General features: G+C 49.6%; 1 protein-coding gene across 2 annotated transcripts in view; it reads left to right on the top strand.

Moving 5' to 3' along the window:
* STX1A (syntaxin 1A) overlaps positions 1-22,163 on the top strand; it is a 261,918-nt gene that overhangs the window by 214,469 nt on the left and 25,286 nt on the right. For both annotated transcript variants that reach the window (XM_030536352.1, XM_030536353.1), the window contains exon 6: positions 5,890-5,998. In XM_030536352.1, coding sequence (XP_030392212.1) covers positions 5,890-5,998 — 109 coding nt within the window. The remainder of the gene's footprint in view (positions 1-5,889; positions 5,999-22,163) is intronic.

Here is a 22,163-nt window from a genome sequence, read left to right as displayed (position 1 = left end):
TTGGCACCCCTGTGCTGGGGTATTTCTGTGTGCCAATGTTAACAAGGGATCCAAACCAGAAGAAACAGCCTTGGGTAACAGTCTCGTAGCCGTTTTCACAGCTGATCCCACCTCACCATTGCTCTGTGGACATGCTGGGCAGGAAATGTGTGGTCAAACTCCCATATGCCTGCAAATTCCTTGACTACTTCTGAGGCAAAATGAGGCCCATTGTCAGTGAATACAGAGTCTGGAGTGCCATACCCCGCAAAGTGGGCCCTCAGTTTCCCAATCTTGACTTGCTTGTATCAGACAGGGCATTGACTTTCCAAAGATGTGAGTAGTAATCCACTGACCTCAAGTATTGCTTTCCCTTGAAGGTAAATCAGTCCTCTCCCACTTTCTTCCATTGTTGGGTGGGCAGCTCATCTAGTAACAGTCACTTTGTGCTGGCGGTTCTCACGTGACGGACAGGTGTCACACTCTTCTGTCAAGGAGTGGAGTTGTGTATTCATTCCTGGCCGGTAGGTGCACACACAAGTGTGCCTCAGACAGCTGTCAGTGCCCAGGGATGAGGCATGTATCTTTTGCAGTGACACCCCATGACGAGCAAGTGTCAGCTCTTGTGAGTGCTCCCTGTCGGCTGAGTGCAGTGCTGCGCCTGGTGTTGCCTGTAAGTTGCCAACCTCGCTAGGTGGGCTTCAGCGGCTCAGCCCTCCGGCCAAGTCACACAGTCAAAATATATAAGCCCCTTCTGGGTTAGCAAAAGTCCAGCAAAACTCTCTGCCCTCACCAGGGTGTCTGGACCCTTTGAGTCTAGCCCCTTTCCCTGGCATTTTAAACTAGCCTCGTGCCCTTTCCAGGGCTTAGGCCACTCCAGCACTGGCTGGTCGGGGGCCTGGGCCGGCCCATTACTCTGGGCCCCAGCCCAGAGACTCTAGACACAGCAGCCATGTACCGCTGCCTCCAGTTTGCTGCTGCTTTCCCCAAGCCTTTTCCCACATAGCCCCTCTCCTTTCACCTGTTCCTTTACAGTTGTCAGGTCCTCTCCTTCCTCTGGCAAGAGCAGAGCCAGCGTCCTCGCCTCGGGTCCCAGACAGGCTCTGACCTGCTCAATCCATGCAGCTCCTTTTATCTGAGCCTGCAGGGCTCTGATTGGCTGCTTTTATGCGGTCTGTTTAGGCAGGCTTGGAGGACCTTTTAAACTAAGCTGAGGGAAGAGGTAGATATGCTGGAGGGTAGGGATAGGGTCCAGAGTGACCTAGACAAATTGGAGGATTGGGCCAAAAGAAATCTGATGAGATTCAACAAGGACAAGTGCAGAGTCCTGCACTTAGAACGGAAGAATCCCATGCTACAGGCTGGGAACCGACTGGCTAAGCAGCAGTTCTGCAGAGAGGGACCTGGGGATTACAGTGGACGAGAAGCTGGATATGAGTCAGCAGTGTGCCCTTGTTGCCGAGGCTAGCGGCATATTGGGCTGCATTAGTAGGAGCTTTGCCAGCAGATTGAAGGAAGTGATTATTCCCCTCTATTTGGCACTGGTAAGGCCACACCTGGAGTACTGCATCCAGTTTTGGGGCCCCCACTACAGAAAGGAGGTGGATAAATTGGAGAGAGTCCAGCGGAGGGCAACAAAAATGATTGGGGGCTGGGGCACATGACTTACAAGGAGAGGCTGAGGGAACTGGGCTTGTTTAGTCTGCAGAAGAGCAGAGTGAGGGGGGATTTGATAGCAGCCTTAAACTACCTGAAGGGGGGTCCAAAGAGGATGGAGCTCGGCTGTTCTCAGTGGTGACGGATGACAGAACAAGGAGCAATGGTCTCAAGTTGCAGCAGGGGAGGTTTGGGTTGGATATTAGGACACACTGTTTCACTAGGAGGGTGGTGAAGCACTGGACTGGGTTCCCTAGGGAGGTGGTGGAATCTTGATCCTTAGATGTTTTTAAGGCCTGGCTTGACAAAGCCCTGGCTGGGATGATTTAGTTGGGGCTCGTCCTGCTTTGAGCAGGGGGTGGGACTGGATGACCTGCTGAGGTCTCTTCCAACCCTGATAGTCTATGGTTCTATTGCCCACCTCTGCTGCTCCTTCCTGAGGTGGGGCATAGTAGGACTGCACGGCCTCCAGCAGGGGGCACCAAAGAGCCAGGTATACCCCGTCACACGTCCCTTTGTATAATTCTACCCTGCACACTCAGCTCATCTTTAATTTGACAGAATAGAATCAGATTCATAGAATCTCAGGGTTGGAAGGGACCTCAGGAGGTATCTAGTCCAACCCCCTGCTCAAAGCAGGGCCAGTTCCAAACTAAACCATCCCTGGCTTTGTCAAGCCAGGCTGTAAAAACCTCTATGATTCTGTTCCGGCAGGTACTTGGCTTTTGTCATCTAGCCTCTCTGCTAGGATCACTCGTTGGACTGTTTGTAGTTGGACATCCTCTGCAGTAGCCTCGTTGATTTCCGTCAGCGTAGGGTTGCCATTTTTCTAATTGCACAAAACTGAACCCCCTTGCCCTGTCCCTCCCCTTCTCTGAGGCCCGGCCCCCACTCACTCCATCCCCCTTCCCTCTCTTGCTTGCTCTCCCCCACCCTTATTCATTTTCACTGGGCTGGAGCAGGGGGTTGGGGTGCAGAAGGGAGTGTGAGCTGTGGGGTGGGGCCAGAAATGAGAGGCTCAGGGTGCGGAAGGAGGCTCCAGGCTAGGGTAGGGGATTGGGGCGTAAGAGGGGGTGAGGGCTCCAGATGGCGGTGCAGGCTCTGGGACCAGGGATGAGGGGTTTGTGGTGTAGGAGAAGCTCCAGGCTGAAGCCAAGGGGTTTGGGGTACAGGAGGGGGCTCAGGTTTGGGGCAGGGTGTTGGGGTACAGGGTGGGGTGTGGGCTCCGGGAGGGAGTTAGGGTGCAGAAGGAGGTTCTGCCCTGAGGCAGGGGGGTCAGGGTGCAGGCTCCAGCCGAGCGGCGCTTACCTCAGACGGCTCCTACTCAGTGGTGCAGGGGGCCTAAGGCAGGCCCCCTGCCTGCCCTGGCTCCATGTGGCTCCCAGAAGTGACTGGCATGTCCAGCTCCTAGGCACAGGGGCCAGAGGGCTCTGTGTGCTGCCCCTACAGCTCCCATTGGCTGCAATTCCCGGCCAGTGGGAGCTGCAGAGCTGGTGCCTGGGGCAGGGACAGTGCATGGAACTTCCCTGATCTCCCCTGGGCCTTAGGGCCTGCAGGGACATGCCAGCCGCTTCTGGGAGCTGTGTGGAGCCAGGGCAGGCGGGGAGCCTGCCTTAGCCCTGCTGCGCTGCCAAGCAGACTTTTAATAGCTCCACTAGGGTCCCTTTTCAACCAGGCATTCCAGATTCATGTCCTAATCCCCTTCCCCTGTCTTGTGGGTGCTGGGTGTGTATCCCCCTGCTCAGGGTGTCAGCTAACACCAGTAATTGTCCTGGACAATGTCTGATCTCTACCTGTAGCACTGGAAGTGCTTCAACATGCAGTGCTATCTCTTTGGAGCCCTAAGAAAGGACTTTGCCAGGATTGTCTCTAGGGGTTTGTGGGCTGATTGCACTATTACTGGGTGGCCACAGGGGCACTGATGGAATCGCTCTGCTCCAAATACGACAGCCAGAAGCTCTTTTCCTGTTTGGGTCCAGTCTCTGACAGGGCTCTGCTGGCGTAAGCGACCAGCATCCTTTGTCTGACGCATCATACTGGAATGTCCGTGTGACACTGCCCCCTGAACAGATCCGGGGCTTATCACTAAGGATAAGATTTGGTCACAGATTCCGTGACTTTCAGAGATCTCCACAACATTTTCTTCAGCTTCTGCTGGAGCTGTCAGCTGCTGGGTTGGAGGCTGGGAGCTGTCAGCCACCGTGGGTGGCAGGGGCTCTGCAACTGTGAGCCACCAGCCCCAGAGCTCTAAGCCATCGCTGGCAATGGGGGCCTTGGAGCTCTGAACCATGCAGCGGGGACCCCAGAGCTGTGAGCCATGTGGTGGGAGCCCAGAACTGTGAGTCACCGGGACCAGAGCAGTTATTCCCCCTTTGTCAGCTCCCCCCATTATTTTTAGTAAAAGTCACAGACAGGTCACAGCTTTTGTGAATTTTTGTTGATTGCCCGTGACCTGTCTGTGACTTTTATTAAAAATACCCGTGACAAAATCTTTAACCTTACTTCTCGCTGTGATCCCCCCGACGGGCCAGCAGTGCTCACCATCCACTACCACAAACCTCCGCTCTGCCCTCTGTTATTTTTCAGGTGAGTTGCGACGAGGTCATGTTTTCCTACGGGCTGCATTGTGCTCTCCTGGTACGTTATTAGATTGTGCCTGCTGTCTGTAATGGGTGTGTCTGAGACCAATTCACCTCAAGGAATCCCACCGCAGGAGGCCCCGCTGCAGGGTTCAGAGCAAAGCCCGTTTTCCTGGTACCATTGTTGCATGCACAGAGGTTGGTATTGTCCCTTGTTGCTTTCCTGGCCTGACGGCCTGAACCTGATACGCTCTTGGACTCAAGGAGAGAGTCATAATGTCATCACCGGTGTCTCATGTCCCCTCCCCCACTTGTACAACCTCCTCTTCTCTTGCAGACACTGCTGCCAAGGTCCAATTTGCCCTGTTCCTTGCAGTGCTGTCCTAGGGCGGGGTACTTCTCCACTCGCTCATGCTCTCCCACAGGATGGGAATGCATCTCACTATGGATATGGAACCCTGGCTGCCTGCCCTCCTTTGCTGCTGTACTTCCGGTGTGTCAGGCCTTGGGAGGCTTCCATCCTTTGTCTTGAGGCTGCCGCTGCATGCCCCAGGACTAAGCATCTGTCTAATGTGAGATGTACTTAGCAGCTGCTCCTGCAGGTGGTGACCCCAAGTGCTGCAGGCTGATCTGAATTAGCTACTCTGTCAAGTCCCCAAAATTGCATGGAGCAGCCTGTGTGCATACGGCAGTGACACTGGGCTCTATCCTCTCCCCTCGCATCCCTCTCCAGTAAAGAACCTGTGTCGCTCTACCGTTTAATTCAGCGCTGAGAAGCTGTAGGCCTGCTGTGAGGCTTGAGGCAGTGCTGAGCTCCCCAGGGGTGCAGCCCTCTCTCCCTTGTTCCCCAATAAGGTAAAATAACTGTTTTATTTTCCTGCTGATGTCATCATCCTGCATAGCCAGGTCTGTGCACAGCTCGAACTCCTCCTCCCACCAGGTCTGTTGCTGGGTTAGGTTTGTGTCTGCAAAACCCGGGGCTCCGGACCCAGTCTCAGGGCTCACGCAGCCAGCTGCTGCACTGCAGATGCTGTGTTAGCAAAGAGCAAGGCTGCATGCAGGTTACATTGAATAAGTGGAACTTCTGCAGGGCTCTCTGTCTATGTGGCTGCCTTGCTTCCAGCCCTGATGCCTTGGTGTCCCCTCAATAACAGTCCTTCTAGGGAACAGGGCCCTCTGACTCCAGTGCCACTGATCACGAGAAACTTGCTTAACTTTCTGCTCAGCAAATCTGAATGACTTCTCTGGGCATCTTCCTGAGTAAGGCAGGAGTAACGTCTGAGTGTAGCTCTCAGATTTAAATTAGAACAGCGATGTTTTCTCTTTCAGTCAGCCTTGCCAAACTCTGCTCCCAGGCAAATATTTTCCTTTGACAGGCAGGTAAAGTATCATCAAGTTTGTGCTTAGGGTGATAAATATTCATGACAAGCTGTCTTAACCCAACCTGGCTGATGTCATCGGATGATATTTCTGCAGAAGCTGTGAAATGTCTGTGCAGTCATCACCTGAGTTACTGTGTCTGGAATGGAAATTCCAGGTGTGGTGGGGGAGTTTTAGTAATGTGGGGTTCAGAGCTGTGAATTTCTCATCCTGACAAAAGCCTTGATGGAGAAGGGCCCCTCTCCCTATGAGACTAAGTAAAATGTGACTTTCTTTGTTACTCTTCCCTCTCCAGCATTCCACATTGTCGCGCAAGTTTGTGGAGGTGATGTCTGAGTACAATGCCACCCAGTCTGACTACAGGGAGCGCTGCAAAGGGAGGATTCAAAGACAGCTGGAAATCAGTGAGTATAACCACCCGCAGCAGCAACCCTGGGCAGCTCGGTGCCTGGTGTGTCCAGAGTGCGGGTCGATTCCTGGGCTGATTAACAGGCAATCAAAGCTGCTTCAGGGTTTCAGTGCTTCATGCAAAGCTCCCTCACTGTAAATCCTGTGTCTGCTGGCTGTGTGTGCTGCAGGAGTGGGCCGCGGCTGCAGCCACTTGTGTGTGAGGATGACGTTGCCCTCCAGCAGCTTGGCCTACAGAGAAGGTAAGGGACATATTTGCTACTAGAGAAACAAGGAGGGTGAGGTAATTGCTTCTGTTGGACCAATTCTGTTGGTGACAGAGACGACACAAAGTTCTACTTCAGGTCTGGAAAACTAACTCAGAGTGTCACAGCTAAAAATACTGGCAGCTAAAGGACTTGACACATATGGTAAAGGTCTGTGTTTCTTCAGCTGAAGGGCTAAGTTCTGCAGATATGTTTGTGATTGATATAGTAAATGGCTGTTTTTGGCAGACATGGCCTCACTCTGCCCTCTTCTTTCTCTTCTTCCCTTCTTTCTCGCCTTCAGAGTAAGAGGGTCCCATAGATTTGCGAAGCAGAGGCATGCTGGGATCCTGGCTGAGGCCCCTGTGCATGTGTGTCACTAGTACAGCATCACTTCAGGAGTACCTCCTCTTCCAAGTGCACAGCTCTCAGTGTGGCAGGCTCTGGCAAGGCTCACTGGGCCTGCCACCTTGTGCTGCAGGGGAGTTCAGGGCTAGTGTGCTCCCTGGGTATTCAGATGCTGACAGTCCTGGTAGAGGGAAAAGCTGTTTTTGAAGGCAGCTCCACACTGCTGAAAGGTGCTGGGTTGCCAGCGCAGAAGACTGGAAATGTCTGAACCAAATGGGTCCTGTACAGGGAGCCTGTGGGCCTGAGCCCTGGCTCCAGGAGATATTTACTGTCAAGGGTTTGAAGGAATCCTGTCTCCAAGGCCTAATTCATCCTTGGCTTTTCTGCTGAGTCTGATGGCAAAGGGGCCAACTGGTGCCAGCTGTGATGGTAGTTTTGTGAGAGGTCACATATCCAATGAGGGGAGAGGGATACCTCAGTGGTTTGAGCATTGGCCTGCTAATCCCAGCATTGTGAGCTCAGTCCTTGAAGGGGCCATTAGGGAACTGGGGTAAAAATCTGTCAGGGGGTTGGACTAGAAACCTCCTGAGGTCCCTTCCAACCCTGAGATTCTATGGACTGGCATCCCAGGGGCCTCCAACTCTGGTGCACCCACATTTTCATTTCCTGTCAATGTTACCTTGCTCTCAACTGCAGGTCATAGCATCATAGACTATCAGGGTTGGAAGGGACCTCAGGAGGTCATCTAGTCCAACCCCCTGCTCAATGCAGGACCAATCCCCAACTAAATCATCCCAGCCAGGGCTTTGTCAAGCCTGACCTTAAAACCTCTAAGGAAGGAGATTCCACCACCTCCCTAGGTAACCCATTCCAATGCTTCACCATTCTCTGAGTGAAAAAGTTTTTCCTAATATCCAACCTAAACCTCCAACACTGCAACTTGAGACCATTACTCCTTGTTCTGTCATCTGGTACCACTGAGAACAGTCTAGCTCCATCCTCTTTGGAACCCCCTTTCAGGTAGTTGAAAATGCTATCAAATCTCCCCTCATTCTTCTCTTCTGCAGACTAAATAATGCCAGTTCCCTCAGCCTCTCCTCATAAGTCATTAGCCCCCTAATAATTTTTGTTGCCCTCCGCTGGACTCTTTCCAATTTTTCCACAACCTTCTTGTAGTGTGGGGCCCCAAACTGGACACAGTACTATAGATGAGGCCTCACCAATGCTGAATAGAAGGTAACGATCATGTCCCTCGATCTGCTGGCAATGCTCCTACTTTTCCAGCCCAAAATGCCATTAGCTTTCTTGGCAACAAGGGCACACTGCTGACTCATCCAGCTTCTCATCCACTGTAACCCCTAGTTCCTTTTTGCAGAACTGCTGCCTAGCCACTCAGTCCCTAGTCTGTAGCAGTTCATGGAATGCTTCGTCCTAAGTGCAGGACTCTGCACTTGTCCTTGTTGAACCTCATCAGGTTTCTTTTGGCCCAATCCTTTAATTTGTCTAGGTCCCTCTGTATCCTATCCCTACCCTCCAGCATATCTACCACCCCTCCCAGTTTAGTGTCAGCTGCAAACTTGCTGAGGGTGCAGTCCACGCCATCCTCCAGATCATTAATGAAGATATTGAACAAAACCGGCCCCAGGATCGATCCTTGGCGCACTCCTCTTGAAACCGGCTGCCAACTAGACACGGAGCCATTGATCACTATCCATTGAGCCCGATGATCTAGCCAGCTTTCTAGCCACCTTATAGTCCATTCATCCAGCCCATACTTCTTTAACTTGCTGGCAAGAATACTGTGGGAGACCATATCAAAAGCTTTGCAAAAGTCAAGGAATAACACATCCATTGCTTTCCCCTCATCCACAGAGCCAGTTATCTCCTCGTAGAAGGCAATTAGGTTGATCAGACATGACTTGCCCTTGGTGAATCCATGTTGACTGTTTCTGATCATTTTCCTCTCCTCTAAGTGCTTCAGAATTGATTCCTTGAGGACCTGCTCCATGATTTTTCCAGGGACTGAGGTGAGGCTGACTGGCCTGTAGTTCCCCAGATCCTCCTTCTTCCCTTTTTTAAAGATGGGCTCTACAGTACCCTTTTCCAGTCATCTGGGAGCTCCCCCATTTGCCATGAGTTTTCAAAGATAATGGCCAATGGCTCTGCAATCACATCCGCCAACTCCTTTAGCACTCTCAGATGCAGCGCATCCGGCCCCATGGACTTGTGCTCGTCCAGCTTTTCTAAATAGCCCTGAACCACTTCTTTCTCCACAGAGGGCTGGTCACCTCCTCCCCATGCTGTGCTGCCCAGGGCAGCAGTCTGGGAGCTGACCTTGTTCGTGAAGACAGAGGCAAAAAAATCATTGAATACATTAGCTTTTTCCACACCCTCTGTCACTAGGTTGCCTCCCTCATTCAGTAAGGGGCCCACACTTTCTTGTTGCTAACATACCTGAAGAAACCCTTCTTGTTACTCTTAACATCCCTTGCCAGCTGCAACTCCAAGAGTTATTTGGCCTTCCTGATTTCACTCCTGAATGCCTGAGCAATATTTTCACCCCTGGATTTGGATACAGAGTGTTTGGGCTGTTTTCTGTGTTTTGTCAATGAAGGAGAGCTGCCAATTGCTTTCAGATGGAGCAGGCTAAGGGATAAAACAGCCTGTGAAATCTAGGCCTGTTGTGTGTGGTGGGGGGACCCCGTGTTCAGCTATGCGTTCACCACACTCTTCCCTGCCCCGCCACACAGGAGTTTACTGTCCAGTCAGCAGACTCAGTCTGGGGAGTCCCTGTGTGGCGGCCCCTAGCAGCTGGAATTACAGGAAATAAGGAAATGTCACTTCAGTGTGGTCAGGGAGATGGTGAAGCACACGGAGGGGGAATAAAGCTGTTTCCTGGCTCAGCCCCTCAACTTTCCTCCACCCCTTTGGCAGCACTTTTCCTGCACACGGTGAACACTGGGATATGCCTTTATTTTGTGATGCTAGCTGGAAAAGCTGCCCGAGTGTTACTCTCCTTTTCAAGTGTAGGGGTGTGCTGCCTGGCACACCCTCTAATTGCTTCCATGTTGGCAGTCAAGAGTGTTTGAGAGAAGTGTGCAAAGGTTTCAATTAATAGCTGCTAAATTAGCAAGGAGGGAGCCCTTTTCAGCACAGAGACTGGGTTATTGTTTAATTAGTGCCCTGTTTTTAGAAAGCCAAGTTGTTGGGTCTTGATGAGGCTTCTCAGTTGTGTCTAGCCAATGTCCTTATTGAGCTGGCATCCTCACCAAAACTTCCTATACCGTTCCTCACATCTCCTCCCTTTACGCTTGGAAGGATTAGATTTTTATTGAGAAATGTCAGTAAATGACGATTTCTCCACTCACACACAAAGCCGCCAAGAAATAGTTTCAGCAATAATAATAAAAATGTACAGACAGACAACGCAAGAAAAATGCTGCTTGAGAATTGACTAACATCCCCCCTCAGCGTGTTTAAGTGTGATGCAATGAATGCTGCATGACCCACGGCTTGACAGTTCTGCTAAAACAGCCAACTGGGGCATTAGCGCAGCTGGAGCTGCAGGGAGCTGTCCAGCGCTCACAAAGCTGGTACTTTCCCATCAACGTTGCTGTCATTAAAAAATTAGTGTCTGACAGCCCCTCCCCCAATAATATCCCACAACAGTGAACATTTAAATAGCAAAAAATCTAAGAAAAGTTGAAAGATAAACTCGAATCGAATCGAGACAAATACAGTTTGAATTCTGAAAAGCCTCTGTAGCCAGGAACTAGCAGCCACTCATCATTGGCAAGGAGGTTGGACCAGCTGCCTCTGCCTAACCCTGGCTGCACCCCTGCAACCCCAGTACCTGTTTTAGGTCTTGCACAAGGCCTTCAGCCTGGGGATTTATCAAGCTGGAGCTCCCCAGCTCCTCCTGCCTTTCCCCAAGCCTGCTCTGTTCCCTGTACTCTGAACTCCCAGGCAGCCAGGCCCTTCTTTCCCAAGAGCTAGAGAGAGACTGCCCCAGCTCCTGGCTCACAACCCCTTATAGGACCAGCTGTCTCCTACTTGGGCGTGGCCCCAGCTGTGGCTGCCTTCCCAATCAGCCTATTCTTATTGGCTCTCAGGCCCAGCCCTCTCTAAGGGCTGGCTTTTAACCCTTTCAGGGCCGGAGCAGGGTGACTGCCCCACGACAGGGCCCTGCTACCCTCTGACCACACTCCTGTCCCTGTTCTTTTAGTAGTTGTCCCCCAAACTCAGTTGGGTTTTGAGGTCCTGTGGATCCTTCCCTTAGGCGGGAGGGGGGGATCCTTAAACCTGCCCACTTCCCGGAACCCAATAGGTACAGGGCCCTGCGGGCTGGCGTGATTGGCCAGCGCAGTCGGTCCCGGATTCATCACTTCCGCCCCGGGCCCCGCACCCCGTTAGGGATGGCCCTAAGGCCCGACATTGCTGTTAGCGGGCCTGCTCCTCCACTCGAGGGCAGGGGTGGAAACCCTCCAGAAACAGAAACTTAACAAAGCACCAGTCCCATTCAGTTCAGTGTGAGAAGCGCTGCTTGGAACAGCTGAGCTGAAGGGTAGGCTCCAGTTTCATCTGGGCTGTAAACAGGAGCTACAGCATGTGCCACTTGTATGGAGGGTCTTGAAAAGGCTCCTTTAAACCTGATCCTTTCTGCTGGGCTGTGGAGGAAGCAGAAAGCTGAGTCAATTCCTGACCTTCCATTTTTCAGCTGCCAGATCCCCAGGTAGGAAGCACCGAGGGTGAGTTTGTAAATAGCTCATGTTTTAGAACATAAGGGGAATTACTTCTTGGCCTTTCCAAAAACACTGGTTGAGCTTCCTTCCAGCAAAGCGAGTGAGTTTCATAGTGACTGCAGCTTCTTCCTGCACTGGAAACTGGGGCACTTAGTTAAAGCTTCTCCTCTCTGCTTTTGTTTTTTGGGACAGATGCCTTTTCTGTCAGCGCCAGCCTGTTTCTCACACCACCCTTCACTCTTCTCAGGGAAGATGGCTGGTGGACAGATACAGAAATAGCTCTCAGCCACAATGAGAATGGAGGACTTCAGTCCCAGAGGCAGATTTTCCCTTCTGGCAATGTAGATCTGTCGTGGTAAATGGCAGGGAAACGCAGGGTGGGGCGCTGGTGGTGACATCACAAGCCAGGAAAATCCTGGCAAATACCTGAAAATCACAGACTACCCTAATTATGAAAGTGTAGCCCTGCAGCATTCCCCTTGTAAATTGGGAGATTATGGCTCATAGTGTGGTACTGTTTTCAGTAAGGAGTGTTTTATAAGGATCAAACTACCTTTTGCAGAGCCACGCTTCTAAAGAGAAGCACATCAGAACCACTGAACTCCTGCCTCCTTATATAGTCTTCCTGGTATTTTTATGTCCCACAAACACTGACTTAATGACTTTAGTGGGCACCTTTTTCTTGTTGCTCTCCTGTGTCCTGTATATTGTGGCGGTCTAGTCTAGTGCTTGGTCATTTCAGACTCCTTCAATCTGATCCTTGAGCCCCTGCAGCGTGGAGACTGGTCCCCCACTCTCTAATCACTTCCAGAGCAGTTTTCTGGGCCATTCGCATTAGACGCAGTTTAAACAACTTCACCTGCTCTTTCTCCACACGCCAATCCACCCACTCACTCTGCCTCCAAAATCGCCAAGACACCAGATGTCATGGAGATGTTTTAGATACATGGACATGCTGGAATTCATGACAGCCAGACAAATTCCTCCAGAGCCATTCTCCTGCCTCAGCTGGGTTCTATTGAAATTGCACTGGGAGAATCTAAGTCAGCCTTGGTTAGGAGCTTTCCCTAAGTTAATGTGTTGTGAAGTCTGAGCGTTACATGCTACTTGTGACAGGGGATGATGTGCTCTTATTTCCTCTTCAGCTTTGCCGGGTAGGAGCAATGAGGTTTGAAATCTAATTTGATTTCTGCTCTCTGAGAACGTTAAATGAGGGCTGGATAAAGGCCTCGACTTCTGTGTTTCATTAGCACTTCACGATGGCTTGCACTGAGGGGCCCTTGGAGCCCTGCCCTCTCGGACTTCAGTGACCAGCGTTTGGATAAAAGGAAAAGAGTAAGAGGGAACAGGGCTCTGGCTGCGACAGAGAGCATGCCCAGTGCACGTGTACCCATGTAGCAGGGGGGCGTCCCAGAGCACCCCCTTGTGGCATGGCATGGCCCTGCAGGCACGCACGTGCGCACGCGCACATACACACACACACAGAGCTCCCTGGTGGTTCTTGCAATAACGTGCTCCCAGGGCAGAATACTTAGAGTAACCTCCCGCTGGAGGGGTCTTATTAAGTCTTTGCAGAGTGCAGACTCCTTGGCCCCTCCATCACAAATCTCTTCGCTGAAGAGCCCTGCAAGCATTTTCCCTGGGGGGGCTGGCTGGCATTCTCCTTACAGGCTCTCTGCCCTCTCCCCTTTGCTTCATAGGAGGTCTCTCTTTTGACTCCAAGCCTGCACTGATTTAGCTGGGACCCTCCTGTCATGTGGTGACTGACTTTCCACACCTTGGGAGGAGAGCTGACTGAGTCACAGTGCCTCTGACTGGGCCACTCACCCCCTGACATCTCAGTAACATCCTGCATTAATTCTGCCTCACAAAATGGCAGCTGCAGACAGACGCCTTAGACATGTAAAGAGGCAGTATGCTGAAAACGAAGCCTTGAGTGGTCAATGCCCTGCCCTGCCAGGAAGGTCTGAAGAGGTATTCAGTGACCCAAGTCTGTGTCTGGCGTGGAGAACAGACGGTGCAAACGAAGGCTCCCTTAACGACTGGGCACTCACAACAGTGTAAACTTCTGGCAGCAGGGAGGGGGTTCTCCTCTGCAGGGGTAAAACTCTGTCTCCCCCACCACTATACAATACATTTAAACAAGCCCATTAGCCACCGGTGGCCTTGGGGAGCTCTGGAACTGCAGAGCAGAGGGCAATCATGCCTGAGACGTCACTCTCACAGACCTTCCCAGCTTCACTGGCAGGTTTGGGGAACCCAGCGGCAGCACAAGTGTAGACAAGCCACCCGCATTTTTAACACTGTGTTTGCCCTGCATCGATGATAACAGTGTACAAACGCCTGAGCCCTGATTGGCTCCACCACCAGTGGAGCTCCCCAGGTGGGAGATCTCCCCTTTCCAGTTCTGCTGCACTAACACTGGCTGTATGTTTGGGTTGCAAACATTGAGGGGATGTTGACATCTGAACCAAAAGCTATCTGCATTTGAATTATAAATACACCATGGAAAGATTTGTATTGCTCACAGGCTTTGTAAAACATGGATTATACACAACCTAAATGCAGGGCCCAAATCTCCCTGGTGCTCTCACTAACGGACAGACTAGGCGATGTGTGGCGCACAGGCCTGGGAGCATAGGAGAGATTTGTGTTTTTCTAAACTGAGGATACTGTCCCTAAAAGATCGTGACTAGCTTCATGCTGTCTTGCATGGATGAGTACTGAATCAGCCTGTATCCAGATCAGGGATTCTTGGTGATGGGGGATTTTGATCTCTCCATGTTTTCCTCTGTTTCTTGTATTTATAAATTATTGTCTTGTGTGTTAGATTGAAGGTCCAAAAGTCATAGGCTCCTCCAACTCCAGCAAAACCAAAACATCAAGGGAATCAAGCTGACTTTGTGTCCAGTACCCTAGTCTCTTAAACATAAGAACATAAGAACGGCCGTACCGGGTCAGACCAAAGGTCCATCTAGCCCAGTATTTGTCTACCGACAGTGGCCAATGCCAGGTGCCCCAGAGGGAGTGAACCTAACAGGCAATGATCAAGTGATCTTTCTCCTGCCATCCATCTCCATCCTCTGATGAACAGAGGCTAGGGACACCATTCTTTACCCTTCCTGGCTAATAGCCATTTATGGACTTCACCACTATGAATTTATCCAATTCTCTTTTAAACACTGTTATAATCCTAGCCTTCACAACCTCCTCAGGTAAGGAGTTCCACAAGTTGACTGTGCGCTGTGTGAAGAAGAACTTCCTTTTATTTGTTTTAAACCTGCTGCCCATTAATTTCATTTGGTGGCCCCTAGTTCTTGTAATATGAGAATAAGTAAATAACTTTTCCCTATCCACTTTCTCCACATCACTCATGATTTTATAGACCTCTATCATATTCCCCCTTCGTCTCCTCTTTTCCAAGCTGAAGAGGCCTAGCTTCTTTAATATTTCCTCATATGGGACCCTCTCCAACCCCCTAATCATTTTAGTTGCCCTTTTCTGAACCTTTTCTAGTGCTAGAATATCTTTTCTGAGGTGAGGAGACCACATCCATACACAGTATTCAAGATGTGGGCGTACCATGGATTTATATAAGGACAATAATATATTCTCAGTCTTATTCTCTATCCCCTTTTTAATGATTCCTAACATCCTGTTTGTTTTTTTGACCGCCTCTGCACACTGCATGGACATCTTCAGAGAACTATCCACGATGACTCCAAGATCTTTTTCCTGACTCGTTGTAGCTAAATTAGCCCCTATCATATTGTATGTATAGTTAGGGTTATTTTTTCCAATGTGCATTACTTTAGATTTATCCACATTAAATTTCATTTGTCATTTTGTTGCCCAATCACTTAGTTTTGTGAGATCTTTTTGAAGTTCTTCACAATCTGCTTTGGTCTTAACTATCTTGAGTAGTTTAGTATCATCTGCGAACTTTGCCACCTCACTGTTTACCCCTTTCTCCAGATCATTTATGAATAAATTGAATAGGATTGGTCCTAGGACTGACCTTTGGGGAACACCACTAGTTACCCCTCTCCATTCTGAGAATTTACCATTAATGCCTACCCTTTGTTCCCTGTCTTTTAACCAGTTCTCAATCCATGAAAGGACCTTCCCTTTTATCCCATGACAGCTTAATTTATATAAGAGCCTTTGGTGAGGGATCTTGTCAAAGGGTTTCTGGAAATCTAAGTACACTATGTCCACTGGATCCCCCTTGTCCACATGTTTGTTGACCCCTTCAAAGAACTCTAATAGATTAGTAAGACATGATTTCCCTTTACAGAAACCATGTTGACTATTGCTCAACAGTTTATGTTTTCCTACGTGTCTGACAATTTTATTCTTAACTATTGTTTTGACTAATTTGCCCGGTACCGACATTAGACTTACCAGTCTGTAATTGCCAGGATCACCTCTAGAGCCCTTTTTAAGTATTGGCATTACATTAGGTAACTTCCAGTCATTGGGTACCGAAGCCGATTTAAAGGACAGGTTACAAACCATAGTTAATAGTTCCGCAACTTCACATTTGAGTTCTTTCAGAACTCTTGGGTGAATGCCATCTGGTCCCGGTGACTTGTTAATATTGAGTTTATAAATTAATTCCAAAACCTCCTCTAGTGACACTTCAGTCTGTGACAGTTCCTCAGATTTGTCACCAACAAAAGCCAGCTCAGGTTTGGGAATCTCCCTAACATCCTCAGCCGTGAAGACTGAAGCAAAGAATCCATTTAGTTTCTCCGCAATGACTTTATTGTCTTTAAACGCTCCTTTTGTTTTTCAATCGTCAAGAGGCCCCACTGGTTGTTTAGCAGGCTTCCTGCTTCTCATGTATTTAAAAAACATTTTGTTATTACCTTTAGAGTTTTTGGCTAGCCGTTCTTCAAATTCCTCTTTGGCTTTTCTTATTACACTCTTGCACTTAAGCTGGCAGTGTTTGTGCTCCTTTCTATTTGCCTCACTAGGATTTGACTTCCACTTTTTAAAGGAAGTCTTTTTATCTCTCACTGCTTCTTTTACATGGTTGTTAAGCCATGGTGGCTCTTTTTTAGTTCTTTTACTGTGTTTCTTAATTTGGGGTATACATTGAAGTTGGGCCTCTATTATGGTGTCTTTAAAAAGCGCCCATGCAGCTTGCAGGGATTTCACTTTAGTCACTGTACCTTTTAACTTTTGTTTAACTAACCCCCTCATTTTTGTATAGTTCCCCCTTTTGAAATTAAATGCCTCAGTGTTGGGCTGTTGAGATGTTCTTCCCACCACAGGGATGTTAAATGTTGTTATATTATGGTCACTATTTGCAAGCGGTCCTGCTATAGTCACCTCTTGAACCAGCTCCTGCGCTCCGCTCAGGATTAAATCTAGAGTTGCCTCTCCCCTTGTGGGTTCCCGTACCAGCTGCTCCATGAAGCAGTCATTTAAAGTATCGACAAATTTTATCTCTGCATTTTGTCCTGAAGTGAAATGTTCCAAGTCAATATGGGGATAATTGAAATCCCCCATTATTATTGGGTTCTTAATTTTGATAGCCTCTCTAATTTCCCTTAGCATTTCATCATCACTATTACTGTCCTGTCAGGTGGTCGATAATAGATCCCTAATATTATATTTTTATTAGAGCATGAAATTTCTATCCATAGAGATTCTATGGAGCATGTGGATTTAGATTTTTACTTCATCTGTATCTGCATTTTCTTTCACATATAGTGCAACCCCTCCCCCTGCACGACCTGTTCTGTCCTTCCGATATATTTTGTACCCCGGAATGATTGTGTCCCATTGATTGCTCTCAGTCTACCAGGTTTCTGTGATGCCTATTATATCAATATCCTCCTTTATCACAAGGCACTCTAGTTCACCCATCTTATTACTTAGACTTCTAGCATTTGTGTACAAGCACTTTAAAAACTTGTCTCTGTTTATTTGTCTGCCCTTTTCTGATGTGCCAGATTCTTTTTTATGTGACTGTTTATCATCTGATTGTGCCCTTACATTATCCTCTTCCATCCTCTGCTCCTGACTATACCCTGGAGATTCTCTATCATCAGACTCTCCCCTAAGAGAAGTCTGTGCCTAATCCACATGCTCCTCTGCAGCAGTCGGCTTTCCCCCATCTCCTAGTTTAAAAACTGCTCTACAACCTTTTTAATGTTAAGTGCCAGCAGTCTGGTTCCCCTTTGGTTTAGGTGAAGCCCATCTCTCCTGTACAGGCTCCCCCCATCCCAAAAGTTTCCCCAGTTCCTAATGAACGTAAACCCCTCCTCTCTACACCATCGTCTCATCCACGCATTGAGACTCTGAAGCTCTGCCTGCCTACCTGGCCCTGCGTGTGGAACTGGGAGCATTTCTCAGAATGCCACCATAGAGATCCTGGATTTCAGTCTCTTCCTTAGCAGCCTAAATTTGGCTTCCAGGACGTCTCTTCTACCCTTCCCTATGTCATTGGTACCTACATGTACCACAACCACCAGCTTCTCCCCAGCACTACACATAAGTCTGTCTAGATGCCTTGAGAGAACCGCAACCTTCGCACCAGGCAGGCAAGTCACCATACGGTTCTCCCGGTCATCACAAACCCAGCTATCTACGTTTCTAATGATCGAATCTCCCATTACTAACACCTGCCTTTCCTAGCAAGAGGCAACCCCAGCATCATCTGGAAGGGGGGTCCCAACTATGGGAAGGTTTCTCTCTGCTCCCATTGACTGCTCTGCTTCCCTGGGCCTTTCATCCTCCTCAGCAGCACAGGGGCTGTCTGACCGGAGGTGGGACAATTCCAGTGTCCTGGAAAGCCTCATCAACATACCTCTCTGCCTCCTTTAGCTCCTCCAGTTCCGCCACCCTGGCCTCCAAAGCCCGTACGTGGTCTCTGAGGGCCAGGAGCTCCTTACACCGACTGCACACATACGCCACCCGCCCACAAGGCAGGTAATCGTACATGCTGCACTCAGCGCAATAAATTGGATAGCCCCCACTCTGCCGCTGGGCTTCTGCCTGTGTTGTCTCCTAGTTAATGAAAGGGTGGTTTAAAGAAAGAGGTTTTGAATGTAGCTTGGTTTATAGGTTTTAAGGGGACTAAAGGGGCACAAATAGAACCGACAAGGAACCCCCGCTCCCTTCCCACTCCCCTTCTAAACTCCCTTGCAAAACTCCCTGTTAGCAACCCCTGCTCGCTTGTGCGCGGCTTTATAAAGCCCTGGCCTGAGTGAATGCCCTGCCCACTCATTAAGGCTCAGCCAATTACCAGAGGCTTCTAGCTTTCAAACCTTCCTTTGAAGCTCAGGGCCTCCAACTGCCAGCCACAGCACACGGTCATTCAAACAACCAACCAACCAAACAGACTGACAAACACGAGCTCAGCACACAGCAAGTAACCCCCAAACACAGACAGTCACTTACCCCACAGATGCTGTATTTGCTCCTCCTTCACCTGGAGAACTCCCTTGCGAAACTCCCTGTTGGCAGCCCCTGTTCGCAAAGCTCCCTGGTCACTTGTGCTCGGCTTCGTAAATAAAGGTGCAGACAGATGTGTCGTGGGATTTTTGAAAGCCTGTGGGTGCCTTATGTGGTTTTGTAAATCTTACCAAGTGCCCATCTGCATCTTTAGGCACGTCCATGCCTTTACAAATCTGGCCCTCAGTGAATGGGACGTAGGTACTTGTGAAAATGTTAGCCATTTGGATTAGTTCTGACCTTGATGAGCTGCTCCTCCTGGACACTTACCAGGCTGCTGTACTGATCCAAACCTTGGGTCCCACATGCACTTGGCTGGCTGGGGCAGGGCAGAGATGGGCACTAGCTCTCTGGTTCTGGGCCCCTAGGCACACACTCCAGGAGCAGATTCTGTGTCTGCGACCCCACAGTCCAATTGCCTAGACCCTGAAATTAGTGCAGGCTTTCCAGAGGCTGCTCCCCTCCTCCCCAGTAGCTTCTGCATGCTCCAAGAGTTCTACCACAAGTGGGGACCCTCTGGCTTTCTGTTTCTCTCTTCACGAGTACATGACAGTGTAACACCCACTTTGCAAAGGAATTCCTGAACCCATGCACACTTCACTCAGAGAGAAAGCCCAAGAGAGAGACAGATTTCCAGAAAAATAAGCTCCTGCCTCAGTTTCCTCACCTCTCCTGAGAGTCCTTTGAGTCTAAGTGTCTTCCAGGGAGTCCTGGATTCTTCTGCACCCTGTCTCGTCCTGCCCAGTCGTGATGGTCTCTGCTCAGGCATGCACAGGTCCCTCCTGCTTACCAGCATAGCTTTGAATCCCATGTGAGTGAGAGAAGAGCGCATGCCCAGCCAAGCAGAATTCACGTGCCCAGCCACGCAGAATTCACGTGCCCAGCCAAGCAGAATTCACGTGCCCAGCCAAGCAGAATTCACGTGCCCAGCCAAGCAGAATTCACGTGCCCAGCCCTTTTTGTCTCAGAGTAGGGGTTGGACCATAAGAGGCATTAGCAAATCAATAGTTCTTCCAGGGAGTCTCCATTGTCCTGCTAGAGCAAGGCTGTTCAGTTGCTGATGGGGCATTCAGGGGCAGACACCGAGGTGCCAATCACCCTACCCTTAACACCAGATAGGAGATCTCCATAAGGGGATGAGCAAACGCAGAGTGCATAACATCTAACTGGAATTCGTAAATTCCCACTGGCAGATTCCAAGACTGTCCCAGCATTACAATAAAATCTTTGTTAGCCTGGGGTTAATCTGCTTCTGAGTCCCCGGATGAAGTCATAAAAGTGTCTGTGACATCATGATCCTCTCCAGAGCAATAAGTTAAGATATCACAAACACGGGATTATGGCTTGAAATGGGGAATAAGGAGCAGGAAGAGAGGCACTCCAAAGCACTGGGGCTGCTCTTTTCATTACAGTGTCTCTAGGGCTACAGAGAAATAAAGGAGGCAATGAAAAATGAACTTTTCGGAGACAGTCTTCAGTGCGAACTCAGCCGCCTGTCAGGGATTCATGACTCTCACAAGGGGATTTGCTGTGGAGCTGCAGACAGACCTGGTTTATTCTTCTAGCAGGAAGCCCCAGCTGGTGGAGCCAGACAGAACCCAATACAGATATCAAGGCCAAATATCACATGAGAAGGCCTGGAGAAGAACAGCAACGTTCAGGACTGGTGCAGCTAAACTTCTGCTTCCATCCAAAACTGTGACTGCTTATACGCAAAAGGCATTCTGCCCTTAGCCCTCCCCTTGCCTCGTCCATCCTTGTGTAGGCTTGGGATCCTGGCTCCATGCCAGAGCAGCCTGTTGCACTGCAGGAGTGTCTGTTCAGCCCTGCATGACACTGTGGCGCTGTGCTCAGCAAAGCTGGTATTGTGCATGGACACTCCAGGAAGCTCAATGTCACCCTCCCAAAGGTTAATGCAGTGTCACTCCCATTCAATCCATTTCTGGACCCTGTTACTTCTCAGCTGCAAGTTCAGTTTGTTGATTGTTGACCCATTTCACAAAAGCTCTTTCAGGAACAATTTGGATTTTTGGGGTTCTTCGTGCTTGCTAGCAGATTGCAGTAGATGCCTAGAATCATAGAATATCAGGGTTAGAAGGGACCTCAGGAGGTATCTAGTCCAACCCCCTGCTCAAAGCAGGACCAAACCCCAACTAAATCATCCCAGTCGGCATTATCAAGCCTGACCTTAAAAACCTCTAAGGGAGGAGATTCCACCACCTCCCTAAGTAACCCAGTCCAGTGCTTCACCACCCTCATAATGAAATTGTTTTTCCTAATATCCAATCTAAACCTCCCCCATTGCAACTTGAGACCGTTACTCCTTGTTCTGTCATCTGGTACCACTGAAAGCAGTCTAGATCCATCCTCTTTGGAACCCCCTTTCAAGTAGTTGAAAGCAGCTATCAAATCGCGCCTCGTTCTTCTCTTCTGCAGACTTAACAATCCCAGTTCCCTCAGCCTCTCCTCATAAATCATGTGCTGTAGCCCCCTAATCATTTTTGTTGCCCTCTGCTGGACTCTTTCCAATTTTTCCACAACCTTCTTGTAATGTGGGGCCCAAAACTGGACACAGTGCTCCAGATGAGGCCTCACCAATGCTGAATAGAGGGGAATGATCACGTCCCTTGATCTGCTGGCAATGCCCCTACTTATACAGTCCAAAATGCCCTTGGCCTTCTTGGCAACAAGGGCACGCTGTCGACTCATATCCAGCTTCTCGTCCACTGTAACCCCTAGGTCCTTTTCTGCAGAACTGCTGCCTAACCACTCGGTCCCTAGTCTGTAACAGTGAATGGGATCTTTCTGTCCTAAGTGCAGGACTCTGCACTTGTCCTTGTTGAACCTCATCAGATTTCTTTTGACCCAATCCTCTAATTTGTCTAGGTCCCTCTGTATCCTATCCCTACCCTCCAGCGTATCTACCACTCCTCCCAGTTTCGTGTCATCTGCAAACTTGCTGAGGGTGCAGTCCAGGCCATCCTTCAGATCATTAATAAAGATATTGAACAAAACTGGCCCCTACCTAAGCATGATGTGCAGGCCAATGCTGGACTCGGGATACTTCTCTGCATGGATAATTGCTCTGGCCTGCTATGCAACCCCATTGTTCTAGTTCAAATTGCCACTGAAAAAAACCCCAGCGGAACATGGGCTTTTGCTTGTGTGTGAGCAGCCATTACATTGTCAGTGTCCAGGTGTGGCCTGCCCAGCAAGGAAAGCTCCTCCCTACGTCCAGCGCCAGCACACAAAAGTGGAGCAGATCCATGGTAGAAATCTCTGCAGGGTCCTACCTGGGAGCAAACTCATGGCTATTTTAGAAGCTGCCTAGCACTGGTAGGAAGCAGAGGTATGGACTG

This window comes from Gopherus evgoodei, chromosome 17 (assembly GCF_007399415.2).
Source record: "Gopherus evgoodei ecotype Sinaloan lineage chromosome 17, rGopEvg1_v1.p, whole genome shotgun sequence".
Classification (NCBI taxonomy): domain Eukaryota; kingdom Metazoa; phylum Chordata; order Testudines; family Testudinidae; genus Gopherus; species Gopherus evgoodei.
Note: the sequence above shows the minus strand (reverse complement) of the source record. Positions and strands in the feature narration are given on the sequence as shown.